Source organism: Myotis yumanensis, unplaced genomic scaffold (genome assembly GCF_028538775.1).
Source record: "Myotis yumanensis isolate MYYU_CA2020_CCGP unplaced genomic scaffold, mMyoYum1.0.hap1 SCAF_17, whole genome shotgun sequence".
Classification (NCBI taxonomy): Eukaryota; Metazoa; Chordata; class Mammalia; order Chiroptera; family Vespertilionidae; genus Myotis; species Myotis yumanensis.
The window spans coordinates 7,762,875-7,783,853 of NW_027223768.1; the positions used below are offsets into that span (position 1 = coordinate 7,762,875).

Genomic DNA, 20,979 nt, shown 5'->3' on the forward strand with positions numbered 1-20,979 from the left:
TCATAATTATTATAGCTTCGGAAGATGATAAATTCATGCCTGTTTCATGATATGATAGCTGATTTCTACGGTTTAAAATATAGACACGGTCAATTCAGACTTGAATGCTTCAGGCATATTAACTTTTGGATCTGATGTTATTTGTTAAATAGAAATGAAAAATGACATGGTACAAAATGATCACAATATGAATGAATACCTTGAGACTATTTTTCTCAATTCTGTATAAAAAAGATTCATAAGCATGTAGAAGTTGAGCAAACATTTGTGTGCCTACTGTGTACCTATCTTTGTTTTAGATGCCAGGGGTGTAGAACTGAACCAACAAGTAAATGTTGACAAATTAACATAGGGATGTGATTTTGTTGATTAGATTGTGTTTCATAAGAGGTTTTAAAATACATTTCTTCCGGTCACTGTGACCCACAGGGGTATTGTGAGGGTAAACACACAGAAATATCATAGAACATGGTCCGGCCTGGAATAATCACTCAGTGAATATTAGCTATTTCTCCCCAACTTTTTTTTTTTTTTTTAGTTCAAACCTACCAAAATGGGAAGAGAAGAGTCAATAAGCATTAATATACTTTTTGTTTAGACAAATTTTAACTTAGGCCAAATTTGCTTCATGTGTCGTGTGTGTGTGTGTGTGTGTGTGTGTGTGTGTGTGTGATTTTTTTTAAGTCAACCACTTGGAAGTAAGTTGCACATATTACGTACTCATGACACTTCGTGTTGTATCTCCTGAGAACAAAGACATTTTCCCGCATAGCCACACTATCTTTATTTTCACACTCAATGAATATAAGGATGAGACAGAAGTATTTGCTATACAGGCTACGTTCAGATTTCCCCAGTTGTTCCAAAAATGTCCTTTAGAGTAACATTATTCATGGATTTTTCTTTGTTTTATGTCTTTCTATCTTTTTAAAAGTCTAAGATCCAAACCGGAGTCACGTTTACTTTACTTGTCCTGACTCTTCAATCTGTTAATTTAGTCCAATCTTCCTGCTTTTTAGTGTCTTCCCTTTTTCTTTCTTTTTCGTGACATTGACATTTTGAAGAGTCTAGGACAATTGCTTTGTAGAATGTCCTTTTGAAAACAGCGTGTGAAGATTAAAAGACAGCAGACTTTCTTAAAACTATATTTTCTCACTATAGTCTTCACTTAACTCTACCAGTTCAAAGTTTGCAGGAGATGAATGAGTAATGTAGATAATGTGAGTAATGTGGAAGGTCATTAAAAGTAAAATACATGTTTGGAGTAGAATATTCTAGAAGATAAGATTTATAAAGAAAAAAATACGATTGGACCCAGAAGGTTGTGCTCTTTAGCTAAGACTTCCAGTTGTTCCGTTGCGTTTTATTACTTCTTCAGTCTCTCTTGCGTTCTTGCTGCCTTGTTCCTGTTCTCCTGATACTGGTAATCCAGGGAGTGAAACAGACAAGTAATTAGGCAGTTAAAGTACCGTGGGATGAGGTCTGTATATTAGATGAGGGGATTACAGGGTCCCAAGGATTTAACCAAGAGCGGCAGCTGACTTAGAACTGGGGGATCAGGAGGCTTCAGAGAGATGGCATCCACGTGCAGACATGAATGCAGGAGTAAAGAGTGTGTAAGAAACGGCCAGGCCAGGGGTTGGTGAAAGAGTGTCCCGGAGAGACAAAAGCATCGCGAACAACGCCCAGGGAGAGCACCGAACTTTGAGGAGTGTAAGGATGGCAGTGGGCATGGGGTATGGACAGGGAGCTGCAGAGGAGCCTTGTGACCCTAACGAACCGACTTGAATGCTATTCTGAGTTCAGCTGGAAGCCACTGGAAGGTTATGTGGAAAGCAGAGGTGTGATGTACTCAGATTTACCCTTTAGGAACATCACCCTGGCCAAATGGAGTATTTCACTGGGGGTTGCTAATTCTGTCATTCCGTCCACATCTGTGAGTTGGCATTCTTAGGTAAAGAATTTTCTGCCCTGGCTGGTGTGGCTCAGTTGGTTGGGCATCAGCCCTTGCCCCGAAAGGTTGCCAGTTCCATTCCTGGTCAGGGCACCTACCCACATTGTGGGTTCGATCCCCGATGAGAGGCAGCCTATTGGATCCACCAGCTATCACCAGGCATTCTAATACACATTGCCCTTTTGGTTTCTTCTAGAAAAGTATGAGCAGCATGTTCTGTCGTCTGTCCTGACGTTCTTCAGAATTTGGTTGCCTTTTCCCGATGTAAATGCCCACTTCCTTATGTTTAATTGTTGTATAGTTAATGACCTGGACCACCGTTTCCGCACTCTGTTCTCTAAATAACTGTTTTTAAAACGTTGTGTTGTACGATCACTCATTGTTCAAGGCTGATTCCGGCTGTCTTGTAAATATTTGTGTGTCTGATTAGCTCATCTGAAACTTCCTACCAGAAGAAAAGGTAACCCAGAAAAGAGAAATAGCATAGGGCTCTCCTTGTTTGTTTGGAATCTATTGTTTGAACGTTGTATATCACAAGGGCTGGAGACAAACTGTGCTCAGATGGAGCTTGGCTCATTTCATAGCCCCGCAAACTTCTGAAGTGAATGGGTACAACTGAGCGTGTCCATCAGGGGCCAAACTGGGAGTCCTCCACGTTACGTTCCACATCTAATTTAAGGTTTAAGAAATAAGTAATAAAGCGTCTAACTTGAAGCTTACGTATGATTAAAACTCCCCAGCAATCGGGAAGTTATTTAGCATTTGTGACAAAGGAGTTTTTTCAGGGAGTGTTTTATTGCTGACAGTTCTTAGAAATTGCTGCCACGTGACCATAGGAAGCAGGACAACTTTTAGTTTTACTTCGTAAATTCTCTGTGGAGAATGCACCCCCTTGCTGGGAGCCCGTGGCCGGTCTCTTTCCAGCCCCCGACCCTGGCCGGGTGCACCAGGGCGCCAGGAGCAGGGTATGGAAACAGCCTCCCCAATGCTGGTGCGTGTGCCATCAGTCTGATAGCGAGAAATGGCATCTCAGCGCTGTTTGAACTAGCATTTATCTGTGAGTGAAGTTGAATGCTTCTCATGCATTTCTTTTGCTGTGAACTGTCTATAGTCATTTATTTTGCCATTTTTTTTCTTAATGGCTTTACCCCCTCCCTTTTCTCTCCCTTCTTTCCTTCTTTCTTTCCTTCCTTCCTTCCTTCCTTTTTTTCTTTTTGTCTTATATATATTTTTCTCCCTCCCTCTCTTTTCAACTAATAAAAGAAGAGTTCTGTATTTAAAAAGAAGTTGTATTGGGGAAAAAAAAAAAAACACCCACAGGGCACCATCTTTGACTAAATTGATCTTGCTATGGGAGCCTTGATACATAACACGATATTAACAGAAGGTGGCTGGTGCAATGCTGCTCAAACGATCTATTTTTGTACATTCAGAATACCTCATAAAATCTCTTTGAAGGTAGGATTCTGTTCTTGCGAAATTTTTTAAACTACTGCTATAAAGTAGGACTCTTTATTTAAAATTTTATAATGTATCATTTTTCAATGACAGATACATAATTATGAGCCAATTAGAAATCATTACTTTAACAAATAAAGTCAGTTAAAGTGGTTTCTTCACTGAATTAACTAGGTAATTTAATTAAAATAGTTATTATATACATATAGCCTTACTGTTAATGATTATTCATATTTGGGAAGAAAAATGGTACAAATGGTAAAAAATAATGTCATCATTGACTCTAAAAGCTCTTGATAACTAGGAAGTCTTTTCTGTGGTAGGTTTTGTTATGTTAGTCCTTCTTAAATAGGAGAGATCGTATTCTTCAAGAGCAGCAAAAGTGGACTTGATTTTAATTTTAGATTTAAAATTTAACCAAGTATGTGAAGTTTACTGAGCTTAACACACAAATGGATCATTATCTTTTGAGAGTTTAGAAACATGAATTCCAACAGGGTGTTATCAAAGGGCCTCATAATGTCATTGCAAGGTGATATAATTTTATGATAATGAAGGTATATGTTTTTGAGGAGCCACAGAGAGGATCTGATGTTAGTCTTTTTTTTTTTTTTCTTAAAAACATATTTTTATTGATTTCAGAGAGGAAGGGAGAGGGAGAGAGACAGAAACATTAATGATGAGAGGGAATCATTGATCGGCTGCCTTAGGCACACCCCCAACTAGGGATCGAGCCCGCAACCCAGGCACGTGCCCCTGACTGGAATTGAACCCGGGACCCTTGGGTCCACAGGCCGATGCTCTATCCACTGAGCCAAACCAGCCAGGGCCTGATGTTAGTCTTGAACTTACCACAAAGTCTTTCCCACTGAATTGTGGTCAATTTCTATTTCTCTCTGGAGCAGTAATTTGGGACGTTCCCCCATGAAAAATAAGATAGTCTGTGTGTTGTGTCCACTTCCTATTGGTCTCGTTACCTTGCCTCTGTCTCACATTTCTTTCTCATGTGTCACCTGTTTATTTCTTATCGCCGTAATAATAGTATAGTATTTGCCTACAGCAGCTCTAAATGATAAGGTTTTCTTTTAGCTTCAGTCACAGAGTTCTAGATTATTCCTGTCATTGTTCTCTGAAGAAAAGGTAGTCAGATGAAAAAATATTTTTTTTTAACCCACCACTACCACCAAAGATCTGACTTTTTATTGCCAAGCAAATGGGGTACAGACATCACATGTCTTTCACCGTGGAGTTATCTGAATCTCTCTTAATTTTGACTCTAATTTTTTTTTTCTTTTGGGAAGCTTAGAGACTCAAAAAGAGAAGAGTTTAAATTTGGGTCCTTGTGATGCTGTTTTCCTTTTTCTTGACGCACGCTGAGCCTTTCAATTTCCAGTCCCATTTCTCTCAAATGTTTTCCGTTTTCTTCAGCCTCACGCCTTGTTTATTGATTGTTTAGTTCATTCTCTTTTCTCCTCCAGGGACTCCTATAATTTGAAGTTGGAATTAGAGCGCTCTGCAAATCTGTGAACCTTCGCTTCGTGTCTCGATTAATGTCTTATGTTCTGCGCATGTTCCTTGAGTCGCCTTCGCCAACCCAATTTTTTGCTGCCTTGATTCTTCTGTTACTGCTCCTGCCAGCATTAATTGGTTTGTGGCTAAACCCATTCTCTGCTGGTCTTACTGCCCTCCGACTGGTGTCTAGAGTCCACATTGTCACCAGAATGATCTACCTGAATAGGTGGATGAAGTCTTGGCTGTGCTATTTCAAATTTTTAGTGACTTTTTCACTACAGAGTAATGTTCTAACCTTTTAGTGTCATAGGTAAAGCCTGCTCTTCTGAGCTTCCTGCCTCTATCGTACAACCCTCCGCCTCTGCTTTTCACTCCCCATGTCTGCTCTTCCCTGCCCAGAGTGCACTGTGCCCCCATCCCATCCTCACTCCCAGCCTTGATTAACTGGCTTTCCCCATGAGACACAAGTAGCTCCTATGAACCAGCGGGTCACGGTTCGATTCCCGGTCAGGGCACATAACTGGGTTGTGGGCTTGATCCCCAGTGGGGGACGTGCAGGATGCAGCCAATCAATGATTCTCTCTCATTGATGTTTCTGTCTGTCTCTCCCTCTCCCTTCCTCTCTGAAATCAATACAAATATATATTTTTAAGTCAAAATAAAAGTTTTTTCTCATTATAGTAATAGATTTTTCAATGTAGAAAATCTGAAAACATAAAAACCGTGAAGAGAAAGGCTTTTAAAGAAAAAAATTTTTTAAAAAATCACTCAATTATACCCTGCAATAATATTTTAGGCATTATTAAGTATTTAGAATGAGTTTGCTTTATATACGTCCCTTACATATTTTTAGTTGCATAGCCTCAGACGTGCTTTAATTTGGGGCCACACTGCATATTCTGTTTTGTGACCTTTTTCCATTTAAAATATGCCATAAGCATTTGTCCACGTTGTTATAGTCAAAACATTACTTGTAATGGTCTGCTGACTGAAAGAATGTTTGTGTCTTTGAGGATTGAAGTGCAGGTATTTTTCTAAGCTGAATTCTGTGAAAGCCCCACCATTACAGCAATCCCATTACTTAAAGTGCCAGCCTGGTGTGTTTTAAGAGAAGTGTTTATTCAGCCTTGTGCTAGGAAGGTTGAGCAACACAGAGGTGAACAACACACAGTTCCTGGTTGTACCCAGGCCTGAGATGCAGTGAGGGAGGCCGACAGGTATCCCATGGGGGTGGTCCAGGTCCAGGCCTTCTTCTCTAACAGTATTTACATGCACACAGCACGGGGGAGGGTCAGGGGTTAGACACAAAGCCGAAACCACAGGGAGAGAGTTGGGGATGGAGCCTGGAGGGGTAGGACAGAGTGTTCACAGGAGTGGGGTGGGGTTTGCTCAGAAGTAGAACATACATACATACATACAGCAGCATTTTCCTCTGGAGCACTTACTCTTTTTCTTTATAACTCAGATCCCTGACCACACATCAGAGTTTTTTTTAGAGAAATTATTGTTACTTGCAAATATTACCCTACACGGAAATACTAGTACTTGTTTTATTTACCCAAATAAAAACCATGAAACGTTTTTTGTAAAGTATACAACATGATCATGGGTTTTATTTTATTTTTAATTTGAATATAACGAAACAATTTCAATGCTGCATTAATATTGAATTCTACATGTAATAAACACACAGTCCTAGGCTTTTAGTAATGGGTATGTTTAGTTGGGTGCAGTTCAGGGATTTTTCCGGTGTATAGGCTACCCAAACCACAGAGTGCTTTCTTCGGCTATACTCCAAGTCTTTTGATTGCAAATTCATTGAAATAATGATAATAAGGAAGGGAGGGAAGGAAGACTTGACCTCACACTGCCAGAGGTGTAGGACCCAGGGCGGTAGGCGAATCCGACCGATGTGTTTATGATGGCTGCTTCTAGGAACCAATGGAGAATGGACACTTCCATTTACCATGTACTATTATCATAATTGACAATATGGACAAAGAATGTGACCTGAGACAGAGAAAGACTAATACTGTATGCCTTCATTCAAATGTGGAATTAAAAACAACAAGAACGCAGAACTCTTACAAATGGAGACTAGATTGGTGGTTGCCAGAGATTGGGGGTGCGGGGAATGGGGAAATGTTAGTCAAAGGGTACAGACTTCCAGCTATAAGATGAATAAGTTCTGAAATCTAACGTGCAGCATGGTGACTATAGTAACAGTACTGCATTATTGACTTGAAAATAGTTAAGAAACTAGATCTTAAATGTTATCACTGTACGCACAAAAGATGGTATTATGTCAGGGGATGGAGGTGCAAACCTCCATAGAAAATCATCACCTCGTACACCTTCAACTTACATATGTCAGTGAAGCTGGGGAGGGCAAAAGAACGAGTGTGAACTCCATCAGCAGGAGACCGTCTCCTGTCTGGTGAGGTGGCAGCAGTATTTTGCAGAAGATATGCTTGAATGCTTTAGTTTGTGTTAATTCTTCAAATTAACTCCGAAGACTACTAAAAGATGACCAGTTTTCAAGACTGAAATGGCTCACAGGATTCCTGAGTATTTAATGTTTTTCCAATTTGAGACTGAGGAAGCATTATACAAATTAGTGTTAAATTCATTAAGTGCCTACTTGCCTGCAATGACAGTGGCATACTTAAAGAATGTTGTAGACGTGGGTCTTCTCAGCTTACAGCATTAAATATGCTCTTCTAGATAGAATAGAAATACCAAGATGGCATTTGAATACAAATATGGAAAATTCCAACCATGGAATGTGGCCATAGTTGTTCGTGTATAGCAATTATGAAGGGCCTTGGTGTCAGACCTGAGCTAGTTGATGTTCTTTTAAATTACTGTTACAAGGTTCTACTCAACCGACTGGTCCCTGGGTCTTGTCCCAGCTTGTGTGAGCTCTTCCTCACTCTCCAAGAACCAGCTCTACTGGACTCCTCTCAGGTCCTGTGAGCACCGTGTTCTTTCCCACCTCAAGTTAGTACCTTTGTGTGTCCTTCTACGTCCCCCCTTTTTTCCTACCTGTCTCCTCTTTATCCTTTAGGTTACAGCTCCATTGTAACTCAGTGAAGTCTTCCCAGACTCCTCAGACTGAGGATCTAGATGATAGATGCCCACAGTGCTCTAGACTTCTCTTTCATAATGCTCCCGGCTTTGGAATTTCTATTTTAATGTTCGTCTTTCCTTCAGGCTTTGAGTTCCAAATTGGGGCACTCTCGTTCACTGCTTTACCCCCAAGTGCCTACTACCAAACACTGGGTAAATATTTGTTGACACAGTAGATGTGACTGCTTCGTGGAAGGGTAGGTTCTTAGGAAGGAGCTCTTAAAAGCTGTGCTCTTATAAACTTATGCTTGAGAAGAAACTCAAAAGATGGAGGTGCGTGGGTGGATGGATGGGACCCCCTGCCTTAAGCCAAGGAGCCAGTTTGGAGTTCGGGTTAGGCGTATCACTTTCACCATTTCATGGAACTTTCTCTTATTGCTGAGACGCCCAGGGGGTGGAGGAAGTAATAAAACACACTGCGCTTCGGAGTCCAGGTCTACTGGGAGAGGGCTGGTTAGTAACCTTGGCTGTGTTGAGCTAGTTAAATGGACAGTTTATTTGGGGAAAAACGCTCAGCCATCTTCTAGTCGGGGTAAGGAAGAGAACCGAGGCATGGTTTTAGCCATACTTTGCCTTTGAGGAAAACTGATTTTTCTTTACAGATTCCATAGGTGTGGTTCCAAGATGAGCTTTCTGAAAGAAAATTTACATGAAGAAATCCTTAAGGGTGCACAAAATGCTCTCAGCAGCTTAGATTTTTAAAAAGATGTATATGATTGGCAGGTGGAAGGAGACTGAATCACATTTCTACAGCGTCAAGTAGACTAAGAAATAAACATTTAAGGGTTGTTTTTTTTTTTTAAAGGAAGCTCACAAGGAGCTGTGATACTTCAGAGAGCACGAAGAGCTTTCAAGGTTGTGTTTGGAGTGAGAGCAACAAGAAGGAAAAGTAGGCTTACTGTCAGATGTTAGTGTTAGCTGATTGTAGGCCGATTTCAGATAGCATAGATGAAATTAGCAATAAGCAATGTGACTAGCAATCAGCATTGGTTAGATCACTGGCTTCCATGATCTCGAACTAGCAGAATTACTTTTCCAGCAGTAAAAGATAAAACAACCCCAAACAGGTGAAATTACATTTTTTTGAAGATTAGGAGATAGCAAGAGGATCATTCACTTTAAATGAATGTAAGTTTTTAGGACTCAACTGAATGGCCTCACAGGAGTCGAAGGGAATCTCAGATACGATCCCAGGGTTATTGTCAATATTCTTTGTGGAACTATGGAGGATGTGGGAAGTACCAGGAGAATGAAGAGAAACCAATGTCCCAGTTTCCAAAAAGACATAAAGTAGATGGTGAAAACTCAAGCCCACTTCCCTAACTTTATTTATTTTTCAATTACAGTTTACTTTCAACATTGTTTTGCATTAGTGTTAGGTGTATAGCACAGTGGGTAGACAATCACATACTTTACAAGGTGTTCCTTCCCCTTGATATATTTATATATAGTTATTATATATAGTTATAGCACCATATAGAGTTATTACAATACTAGAGGCCTGGTGCATGAAAATTTATGCACTGGAGTGGGGGAGGGGGGTCCCTCAGCTGGCCTGCTCACAGTCCAGGAGCCCTCAGGGGCAGGAGGCGACACCCCCATCATACTTCTGCTGCTGCCACTGCCAGCAGCACAAGCCTCGGCTGGCCCTAGTTACCTGAGCCTCGGGCATCACTGGGCAGCTGGGAAGCTGCCATCCGAGGCTTGCCTGCACCTTGGGCCTGCCCTGGGTGGCTGGGCAGCCAACATCTGAGGCTTGCCTGTGCCTCGGGCCAGCCCTGGGCACCTGGGGGGCTGAGGGCGGATCCGGCCACACTGTGTGCCTGCCGCCCCCCCCCGGCAGGGCTGAAAGGACTGGGGAACTCTGGCGGGGTTGAGGGGACTGGGTGCTACCATCTTGTGGCTATGGGTGCCGCCATCTTTGTGATGGTGTGATGGTCAATTTGCATATTCCATCTTTATTAGATAGGATTGTTAACTCTATTCCCTGTGCTGTACTTTACATACCTTTGAATATTCTGTAACTGCCAATTTGTACTTTTTAATCCCTTCACCTTTTTCATCCAGGCCCCCAACCTCCTTCCCCTCTGGCAGCCACCAGCTAGCTCTCTGAGTCTATGAGTCTGTTTCAGTTTTGTTCATTTATTTTGTTCTTTAGATCCAACATATAAGTGAAATCATATGTTTTTTGTCAATTTCTCTGCAATCAAAATTTGAAGAGATTATTTTTTAAAAATACAGTGTTGTAAGTGCTTAGAAAAGAATGGGATGATCACCACGAATCGATGTGAATTTATAAGAATAAGACATGTCAAACAGACCTCATTTTTCTATTTTTTTTTTTTTTTTGTAATGACTGGATTAGAGAATGCTAAAGACGTGTTGTATCTTGACTTTAGGAGACTTTGCCAACCACTTGCTAGACTATCCTCATGGAAAGACAACGACATGTTGGCATTTAGGCTGATGTACAGCTGCTCCTGTGGCCGCACCTAAGCCAGCATGCCACAGGGTTGATCTAAGTAGTAATCAGTGACCCTACACACCGATGCCTCAGAGAGACCCAGGAGTGGGTATTAATTTGCATATATTCAGAAAGTGTGGATTTCTACTTCAGAGTTCTTTCGACTAAGGATTTATATATCAAAACTAGCGTGCCTGAATTTATATGATTGAAATTTCAGTTGTAGGCCTTTCCCCACCTGAGCTGTATTTTAGATATATAGATCTGTTTGTAACTTTCATAAATCAACCTGACTTATAAATCACTTAGAAGTCAATGAACGAGCTCAGCGCCCAGAGCAAAGGCTGGCTGGGTGAAAATGCTACTGTGAGGAGCCTTTTTTCTTATTTGTTTAACAACAACTACATTAACCCCGGGTAGATGTGTTTCATGCCCTTGACATGTCAAGTTTCTGTGAAGTGCTGCCTACACAAAAGGCAGAAGTTCATGTACATTTGATAGTATAGGTTCTTCTGCAGTGACTGTTGGCTGGCCCTCGCCTGACCAGGTTATTTATACTTAAAAATTTTTCCTAGAATCGTATCAAAGAGGCAACAGTAACATTTTGTCCCCTTCTGAAAATTCTTTTGGTTTCCTGAAGCAAGGAAGTCTATGATGACTGCTGTAGCTAGTGTAGTTCATTATTAATTATTAATCTTAAGGAACACCAACCCATATAATTGGTTAACCTTTATAATTGACTTGTTGAACCCATTATTGGATATGTTTTTATTCCGTAAGCAATGAGATTGTGCGGTATTGATTTTGAATTAGGGGTTCCTTCTACACGACGACAAACAAGTACTATAATATAAATAACAAATGAAATAATATGCTCCCATCTGGATTGGACTCCAGTTGATGGGGCCCCTAAGTGCCTGGTGGAAGCAATCTGTGGGATTAGGGATTCTTCTGTGTTCTCCCTGTGAATATCTTTCAGTTTTTCTTTTTTTTTTTTCTTTTCCTTTTTTTAAAAAAATATTTTTATTGATTTCAGTGAGGAAGAGAAGGAGAGATAGAAACATCAATGATGAGAGAGAATCACTGATTGGCTGCCTCCCACACGCCCCCTACTGGAGATCAAGCCCACAGCCCAGACATGTGCCCTTGACCAGAATCGAACCCTGGACCCTTCAATCCACAGGCCTACGCTCTATCCACTGAGCCAAACCGGCTAGGGCTTTCAGGCTTCCTTAGCATCTATTTTTGGCAAAACAGGGACATTTGGGCTTGTGTGTATTCAGTTAAGGATCTGAGTATTATCTCTAACTTCAGAAGGACTCTGATTTCCTGCTTATATTAGTACTCTCTCATGTGGGTGAAAAGAATGAACTGATCTGTAGTAACCTTTTGATTTATCTAACGCTGTCATAACTATGCTGTTCAAATAAAACAGAGTAGCCCGGCCAGTGTGACTCAGTTGTTGAATGTCTACCTATGAACCAGGAGGTCACAGTTCCATTCCCTGTCGGGGCACATGCCCAGATTGCGGGCTCGATTTCCCAGTGGGGGCATGCTGGAGGCAGCCCATCAATGATTCTCTCTCATCATTGATGTTTCTATCTCTTTCTCCCTCTCCCTTCCTCACCGAAATCAATAAAAATATATTTTAAAAATAAAACAAAGAGTACATTTTGATTAAGCAGTTATTTCTTATTCAGTAAGATAATCTATTTTGTCTTAGCATTGCTCTTTCCTGATTATCTTTCCACTGAACAGTATTGCTTTGGGTTTCATTTTAAGTTCAGCTCTCACTAAAAATTCGTTGCTATCAGATGTCTTCAGTCCTCCATTTTTCTACTTACTATTTCCTGGAGACTCCCCTCATATTCCTCTTTTTATTTCCCATTTCCCCCACAAATAAGAAAAGAATCTTCCGCTCTGGTTTTATTCACATTGTATCGCGGAGTCAAGTAAGTGGAAAGAAAATGCCTGTTCAATTTAGTGAGAGAAGGCACTGAGGTAGGACCCGTTTGGCCTTTTCAAAGGTCAGAAAGATGGTCAGTGTGGCAAGAACATATTTGAATAGAGAGGTGATAAGAATTTGGAAGTTGTCAGCATATAGATGGTATTTAAAGCCATGGGACCGAGTGAACTTACCTTGTTGTCTTCTCTGACCGATGTCATCTCCCTCCCCTACCTTGTAAAATCATGTGTATATTTTAATTATAGTGCCTTTAATAATTGGGTGTTGGTTATCTTGCTTTTAGTAAAATATGCTGATTTCTCTTTATTGTTCATTTTCTGTTTATTGTTTAAGGGTATTTAGTCAATATTTAACTGGAAAGCTAACAGTTAACAAGTTTTGTCTTCTTTTGTTTTCTTTTGTAGGCAAAGTCATTAACAAAGATTTGCGACATTACCTGAGTCTTCAGTTTCAGAAAGGATCAATTGACCACAAACTGCAGCAAGTGATCAGAGATAATCTCTACTTGAGAACCATTCCATGTAAGTAGGAAACGGAATAAAAGAAACAGATCCTTATGTAACTGGCCGAACATCTAGAAAGAATTAGAGTAGAGCATCTCATATGAAATTGTGAAGACTAAGGTGGGGCCCTGGAATGCAACAGAAGTTGGAGAAAGAGAAACATTTTTCGGAGAACTTTCAGGGGTTTTGTTTTTCAAAGTAGAAAAACCCGAAGATTCTATATTGGGACTTTTGGAAAAGTCAATCTGTGTACATGTGGCTAACTAGATTTTATTCTTATAAATCAATTTCTACAGCCTGAGCAGGAAAAAGACTTCTGTGCTCTCAATGCCTTGTACACGGAGACATTTTTGTATTGACTACGAGGACTTTGCTAATTTTAAAGTCTGCCCCATCCCCAAAGGAAAAAAAAGGGGGAGAAAAACGCAGTGCCTTCCTTTTGGCAACTATTTTGAATGTTGACATTGATGTTGGTGTTTCTACTCCAGTCTTAATGGTTTTCATAGGACCTCGTTGTTGTTGTAACGGTGTTTTGGGTTTTTTATAAAACGTAACAAGAAATCACGTATGCCTAAGTGTTAGCTGTAGTTAGCGCGGGTCTGGTGAAGAGTAAAAAGCAGTAAACAATGCGGAGGCATAAAAGGACAGTCGGCTCTCTTTTCCTTTTCACTATCGTTAACTCCTTGTGGATGCCAGCTTTTGTAATGGCTCTGAAATTCTCAATTTCTTTTCCTTGTTATTAATCTCACACAATGCCCAGTCCATTACCAGGCTTTTCCAATGATGCTTCTTAAACATCTATCCTTCTGCACTGCCTTAGACCTCAGTCTTTCTTGCTTGGACTTAAAAACAAAAAGCATTATGTAGTGGCAAAGAGCTAGGCAAGACGGAGTTCAAAATCCTGATTCTAACATCTTCCTAGTTGCTTCACTTAATGCTCCTGAGCCTCAGAGAGAGAAACATCCATGTGAGAGAGACATCGATGTGAGAGTGAAACACCCATGGGCTGCCTCATGTACACCCCCTACCGGGGATCGAGCCCACCACCCGGGTATGTGCCATGACTGTGAATCGAACCGGCAACCTTTCGGTGCACACGACAGTGCTCAACCAACTGAGCCACACTCGCCAGGCCTATTGCTGTTCCTTCAGTGATCATGGTTGTCTAAAGCTTGTTCTCTGCTAGACTTGCTAGGAAGGGCCCACTAGACCACCGCAGCTATTTGCTTGTGGTTTTTATACTTCAAGTTTGTTTGGATGGATATGCAATGTTGGGCTCATATTTTCTTTCCTGGTCTGTCTTAATTATGTTAGTCAATTGTCTTCTGCTGTGAAGCATTGTTCTGAAAAATTCTGAAATAATCTGATTGTCATTCCCTTGTAAGGAACTTGGTGCTTTGCCTACACCGGGTGTCTCGGGGTAGCATTTTTAGGTTCCTAGCTCCAGAGCTCCATCGTCCTTGTTAAAACAAGTTAATAAAATAAGTGCTTGTACCTTCTGCTGCCCTCTGCCACTTTTCCTTGGATCTTCCTTCTAATTTACTTCTGTCCTAGTTTTGCACTTTCTCCTCAGTGTGAGGTGTTGCCCTAGAAAGGAGCTACCATTTATGTAGTTTTAATCCGTAGGGTCCACACAGCTGCAGCCTTTCAGGTCCTCACAGGACCGCTTTGCTTGCTCATGGAGGTGGCCACAACCCCATCGGTCTCTGAATATTATTCCTTCACTAAACGATACCAGATCTTCGTGGAGAAAATTCTGGTTCCAGTGTGAGGCAAGGGAAATACAAGATGAGCTTGGAATATCTCATTGTACCAGAAAGTACATAAATGCTTAAAAAACGATGGGGACATATCAGAAGGACTTTTAAAAAAAGGCCACCTGGGGGTTCCCCACTGACAAAATCTGAGGCAATCAAGCAGCAAAACTAATGACAAAGGGAATGGGCGCTGCAATTGTCTGTCACCGCAGTAGAGACAGAGCGTGACACACGAAGGGGTCCGCTGATTTCCTCACCCTCTGCCTGGGTGCACGCTGGGCCTCGCTCAGGGGGAGAGCCGGCAGAGCCCAGCAGTCTGCCCAAGAGCCCCTGGTCTGCTGCTGAGCCCTGAGCCAGCATTTCTGCATGAGACCCCCCAAGGCCAGGCCAGGGGCTCCGGGAGCTGCTTGCTTACCCAGTCCCCGCGCTTGCCCCGGGCGGGAGAGTTCTCACCAGCCTGCCCCAGAGACCTGTCAGGCTCCCGCCTTGCACCAGCTCCTGCAGGCCGGTGTTCGCAAAGGCAATTAAGCCAGCCCCAAAGGGTCCAGCGAACATGCTTGTGACTGAACTATTCGCAACAAGAAAGGAAGGAAGTTGCCAGTGTCTTTCCCCCTCATCCTGCCTGCAAAAAGACACTCTGAAATGTCAGCCCCGCACCAGCAGGCAGCTTCCCAGAGGCGGGTGGGGGTGGGGTTGGGGGTGGGGGTGTATCTGTGGGGCTTCCCAGCAGCGAATCAGCAACACCTTCCCAGGAGGCTTTGTGAGCTGCACGGTGCACCAGTGACTCCTCCGCTTCCTGACGCGTCCCGTGGGCACCCCAGCTGCTCCCCACATTTCAGTAATCGCCCCGCACATGGTTTTCCAGTGGGATCTGGCAAGTCCAGCCAGCATCCCAGCTGGTTCTCTAGTAATTTACTGGCACCTTCCACACACCCCTCCCTGCTGCCTCCTTAGGGAGCTGGCTTGTCAGTTTCATCCAGGGCCCAGCAGACATTTCCCTGCCGCCGCCTCCCGAGGACGAGGACGGGGAGCCACTCCTTCTCCAATGAGGTCTGGTTCCCAGGCTGGGAGTGTCCCTCTCTTCCAAGTTATTTTTTTTTTTTCCTCCTTAAATATATTTGTATTAATTTCAAAGAGAGGGAGAGAGAGAAACATCAATGATGAGAGAGAATCATTGATCGGCTTGCTTCCTGCATGCCTCCTCCTGGGGATCAAGCCCACAAGCCGGGCATGTGCCCTTGACCGGGAATGGAACTGTGACCTCCTGGTTCATGGGTCAAAGCTCAACCACTGAGCCAGGCCGGAGGGCTCTTCCAGGTTTGTTCCTCACTTGGGTGTTCTCCCTCAGCTCTAGGGCGGTGTGCTTTAGAGTTCCCTTTTACTCCCTCTTAGTTAGTTCCTCGGGAATCTATAATAATAAAAGCGTTATATGCTAATTAGACTGGAGCCGGGGCTAGGAGGGAAGCCTGGGTCCTGGGTGCCTGGGGGAAGGAAGGCCTATTCTTGCATGACTTTCGTGCATCGGGCCTCTAGCAGTTAATAATTCTTTATATTAAGCTGTCCTTGTTCGGGTTACCATGGGGTTTCTCTCTCCTGCTTGGACCCTGGCTGATACGGCATTGGCACTGGCCGTGGCCCCCGGGGACAGGCCCCGCAGGAAGGAATTTTAGACTTGGTTTTGGTTGTGTTCTTGGGCTCAGTACAGTGCCAGGTGCCAGTCAGTGGGAAGTCGGGTGTTTGTAATTCAGGACAAGAAGTGGCATCACAGTTTAATCACAGGGTAATTTTTGGTTGATTGCGATAGAAGTGCCAGCTGAACCAAGTACCTTGGGACCCAAAATGACTGCGGCAGGTGACCGTTACGGCAATAATGACGGCTCTAAGCACCGTGGGGCGGGGTGGCTTCTTAAAGAGAGAAAAGGACACTGAGTCTGCTGGTTTGTTACCATTATGGACTCGTATAGCACGATTATTAGTAACACTTTTAAATTGCCTGATAGTGCCATTTGCAAATAGATCAACTTAAAAAGGGGGAGCATTAACACAAAATAAAAATAATTATAAAATTTGAAAGGAACCATCACACATATTTACTACGTGAATTTTCCACTCTTACAATGAAATTTTAAAGCACACAAAGTATCAGTTACATTATCTGCCCGCCTCCCCTTTGCTGGGTAACAAATATCCTAGACATAAATTTCTCTGTCTCGCGTTGATATTCACCAGATTGGAAGCATGTATCCAAGAGCGTCTTTAAATTGGGCGTCAGTCATTGGCCGTTCGTCTGAGCTTGCTTTCTGTTTTAATGATGAAAATATTTTGTCTCCTGGCCCTGATTTTGGTGTTGCCTTTGATCTCCATGTTGCTTCTACTTTAGATTTTAGACCAGTTTCTGAATCGGGTTGGCGTGTTCCACGTCGATTTCCACATCTTCTCTTTGCACCTCTCCTGTTAGAGTATTTGCAAAGCATGGGAACTTGTAGCTAATACTCAGACCGTGGAAAGTGCCAGGAACGCTGTGAGACAGTATTATACCATTCAGAACGCCTAATCTGGCTAACGTCATTACCAGATTCACACCCAAAACTGTCCGTTTAAGGACTCCTTTAGCCTTCAAAGATTGTAGTATTTTGGGAATACTGCTCACAGAATTACATAGTGTACAAATGCACCTGATCTTAATAATACTGTATTTGCAAGGAAGACCAGCGTTAGCCGGCGGGGCTTGACCACACACTGAATTGTGGGAACAGCTGCAGGGAAGACTGAGCAGGCGGTAACCACCGCCCCCCACACGCCTCTGTCCCGGTCCCTGGAAATGCCAACTTTAACCTTTGATTCTGCTTTGCGGTGTTTCCTGCTCCTGTTTTCCATTGCTATCAGTAGATTCCTTCAAATCTGTAGCATCTCTGTGTCAAATTGTTAACCTTTAATTCTCACTGGAGAAATATGATACGTTTTTCTCATTTCCCCTATCAATTGTGATGGTTCCCCAAACTCACAGAATTGTACTGTTAGAATTAGTGAATTTTGTTGTAGGTAAATGATATCGGAATACAGCGACCAAAGGAGTTCCCATAATTACATTCTTTTATACCATCAACAAGATGGGAGTTTATAAAAAGATACCCTTTATAATATTATAAAAATTTGAAATACTTAGAAATTAATCCTTAAAGAACTATAAAGATCTCTGTAAGGTAAAATTAAGGGACAGTGAAGATCTAAATATATTGGCAGAGATTTCTTGCTTGTAGATGCAGTATGGCAAAGATATCAGTCCTTCTCAAATTGATTAATAGATTCAATCTAACTCCACAAAAATCCCAACATTTTTAGCTTGTTTATTTGGTTCTAGAATTTAGATGGAAAAGGCTACGCATAGAAAAAAAACAAGATTGGCCTTGGCCAGGTAGCTCAGTTGGTTAGAGCATCGTCCCAATATGCCAAGATTGTGGGTTCGATCTGTGGTCAGGGCACATAAGAAGCAACCAATGAACGCATAGATAAGTGGAACAACAAAAACAAACGGATGTTTCTCTCCCCCCCCCCCCCCCCCCCTTTCTTAAAGAAGAAAATCAATAGACTTGCTCTACTACATCCCAAGATTTATCATGAAACGTAATTACCCCATCCATGGTGCAGGAGTGGTCAGGAGGTAGGTGGGATGTGCAGGAGAGCCCGGTGTTGGGTACCCAGTCTTGCACAGACAATTCTATGTAAGTTTCTGTGACAGAAGCCCTGTGGTGAATCGGAGGGGAAGTAATGGTCGTTTCAGTAAATCATGCTGAGTAGCCATTTGGTAAAAAAGGCAAGTAGACCACTACCTCTCGCCAGGTCCCCTAATTAAACCATCTTAGCGCATTGAAGTATTGGGCATGAAAGGCAAAGCTGTGATGCTTTTTTAAAAGCATACAGCCTCTCCCCAGGGACTTGGAAAAAAATTTCTTCAAGACACCAAAAGCATTAGCTATAAAGGAAAGGATTGATAAGTTTAACGACATTAACATGAAAAAAACATCAGTCTTCAAAAGGTTATTTTTTCAAAGGTGGAAAAAAAAAAATAGAGTGGGGAAAGATACTCTGTTCTGCTACCACATTTGTGTCCGTGATGCAAATAAGTTCCTATGTGATTGGTGAGTCGGTAGGAGAACGATGTCAATTCAATTGAGGTCATACTGGTTTGTATTCCATTTTCCTGAACAAGTTCATGTTTTGCGTCATCAAGTAGCAGCACATAAACACTGAATATACAAACACTGCTGAATGACGTGGGCTGTGCAGGATGCTCATTCATCTCAGTTTGGCCTGTTTTCTCAATTGGAACATGTGCTTTATGTTAAAATTGCTTATTGCACATTTTGCCTTATCTTCATCGTTCAGTAGCCTCACCCCTCCCTTGTACCCCTTTCTGTCAAGCTACCTTTTCTTTAAAAGCGACACCACCACATGAAGGCCCAGCTGGTGTGGCTCAGTGGCTGAGCATCGATCTATGACTCAGGAGGTCACGATTCAATTCCCAGTCAGGTCACATGTCTGAGTTGTGGGTTCGATTCCCAGTGGGGGGCGTGCAGGAGGCAGCTGATGAATGATTTCTCTCTCATCATTGATGTTTCTATCTCCCCTCCCTCCCTCTCTGAAATCAATAAAAATACATTTTTTTAAAAACAAAATATTTTATTGATTCTAGTATTTATAATTAGGAATGTAACATGGCTCTTTAACTGTATTAATATTTTTAATTAGGATTGTTATCGATTTGGGGGTGCTAGAATGTTGACATAGGTTTTGAGAGTTCAACCAGGACCCTATTTTCTCCATTCCCCATGGATAACAAAGAACGACAGTATTTGTGTTTTGGGGGAGTCACAAGTTCTATGCAGATTTTCACCTGTGTGTTAGGGGGTTGGTGCTCCCAACCCCCTCATCGTTCAAGGATCAACTGTACTTTAGCACGAATTCCTTAGCAGATAAAATTCAGTGCTCTGTTGCTGAATTTCATTGAACAGCTTACTTACTGCTTAATTTTTAAGAATTACTTGAGAATAATGGCTAAGAAGCAATGTGTAAATACCTACCTTTATTAAGCCTTAAACCTTTTTATTCACCTAAAGTAATTTCATAATTAATATTTGCCCAAGTTTTTAAAATAGAGTTCATTAAAAGACCTTAAATTTTTTTCTTTTAATTGTCCTTTATGCGTCTAGTAAGTAGAATGTTCGTTTCTTTTCTCTAAGGAAGAAAAAAAATACACCTTAGCTACCTAAAAATGAAGTCTATCATTGGTGGATTGTTATATGTTAAGGAATGATAACTGAAGTTTAAAAGAAGAATTAACTGTTGTGTCTTAGAAAGTTAAGCTTTCTCTGACACTAAAATTTTATAGTCTTTATAGTTTTGAATTTTATGGCTACCTGTAGGTTTATTCAAGTTTATTGACTCATCCTACGTTATTTATTTTCCTGCGTTCACTTAGGAATCTTAACTTGCCTCAGATTTCCTGATCCTCATTCTAGTAGGTACAATATATTCAATGTTCTGTTTCTCCATGTGTTCTCTATAGGTTATATATTCTATTATTTACAATATTTTGTAAGTTTAAAAGCACTTCCAACCTATTTTTTTCTTGTTGTTTTTGTTTTTTTCCTTAGGCACCACAAGGGCCCCCAGAGATGGGGAAGTACCAGGGGTGGACTATAATTTCATTTCTGTTGAACAGTTCAAAGCACTGGAAGAGAGTGGAGCATTATTAGAAAGTGGAACGTATGATGGTATGTCTCCAAATATTGATAACAGTAACCCAAAAAACTATCTGAATGACTGGAATTATTTCAGAGGGAATTTGATCAGTAAAATACCATTTTACAAAGAAGTTTTATCTGTCGGTTTGGGGGAAATTTCTCTCTTAATTAGGGTAATTGCAATTTGCTAGTTAAAATGAGATTAAACAATAAACCAAAAGCATTTCATCACATTATGAATAATATACTAAAATTATTCAAATTAGCTAGTTTGTATATTTCATAGTAATTGATATTCATCATATGAACTCAGCAAGTGTTGGTAGATTGCTTTCTATTTGTGATTGAGAATTCAAATACTGTAGACTTTAAAAAATCTATTTATACTTTGGATCGCTTGGAGAAAAGAGAGTGTAGAATGGGGGGAGAAAAACAAAAACAGAGTATTTGGTTTTCTTTTCATATATCTCTCCTCTACCCACTTGATTCCAG

At 41.5% G+C, this 20,979-nt stretch overlaps 1 protein-coding gene across 2 annotated transcripts in view; it reads left to right on the forward strand.

Annotated features, from left to right (window-relative positions):
* Positions 1-20,979, forward strand: part of MAGI3 (membrane associated guanylate kinase, WW and PDZ domain containing 3) — a 144,072-nt gene that overhangs the window by 73,955 nt on the left and 49,138 nt on the right. For both annotated transcript variants that reach the window (XM_070396698.1, XM_070396699.1), the window contains exons 2-3: positions 12,888-13,004; positions 20,398-20,517. In XM_070396698.1, coding sequence (XP_070252799.1) covers positions 12,888-13,004; positions 20,398-20,517 — 237 coding nt within the window. The remainder of the gene's footprint in view (positions 1-12,887; positions 13,005-20,397; positions 20,518-20,979) is intronic.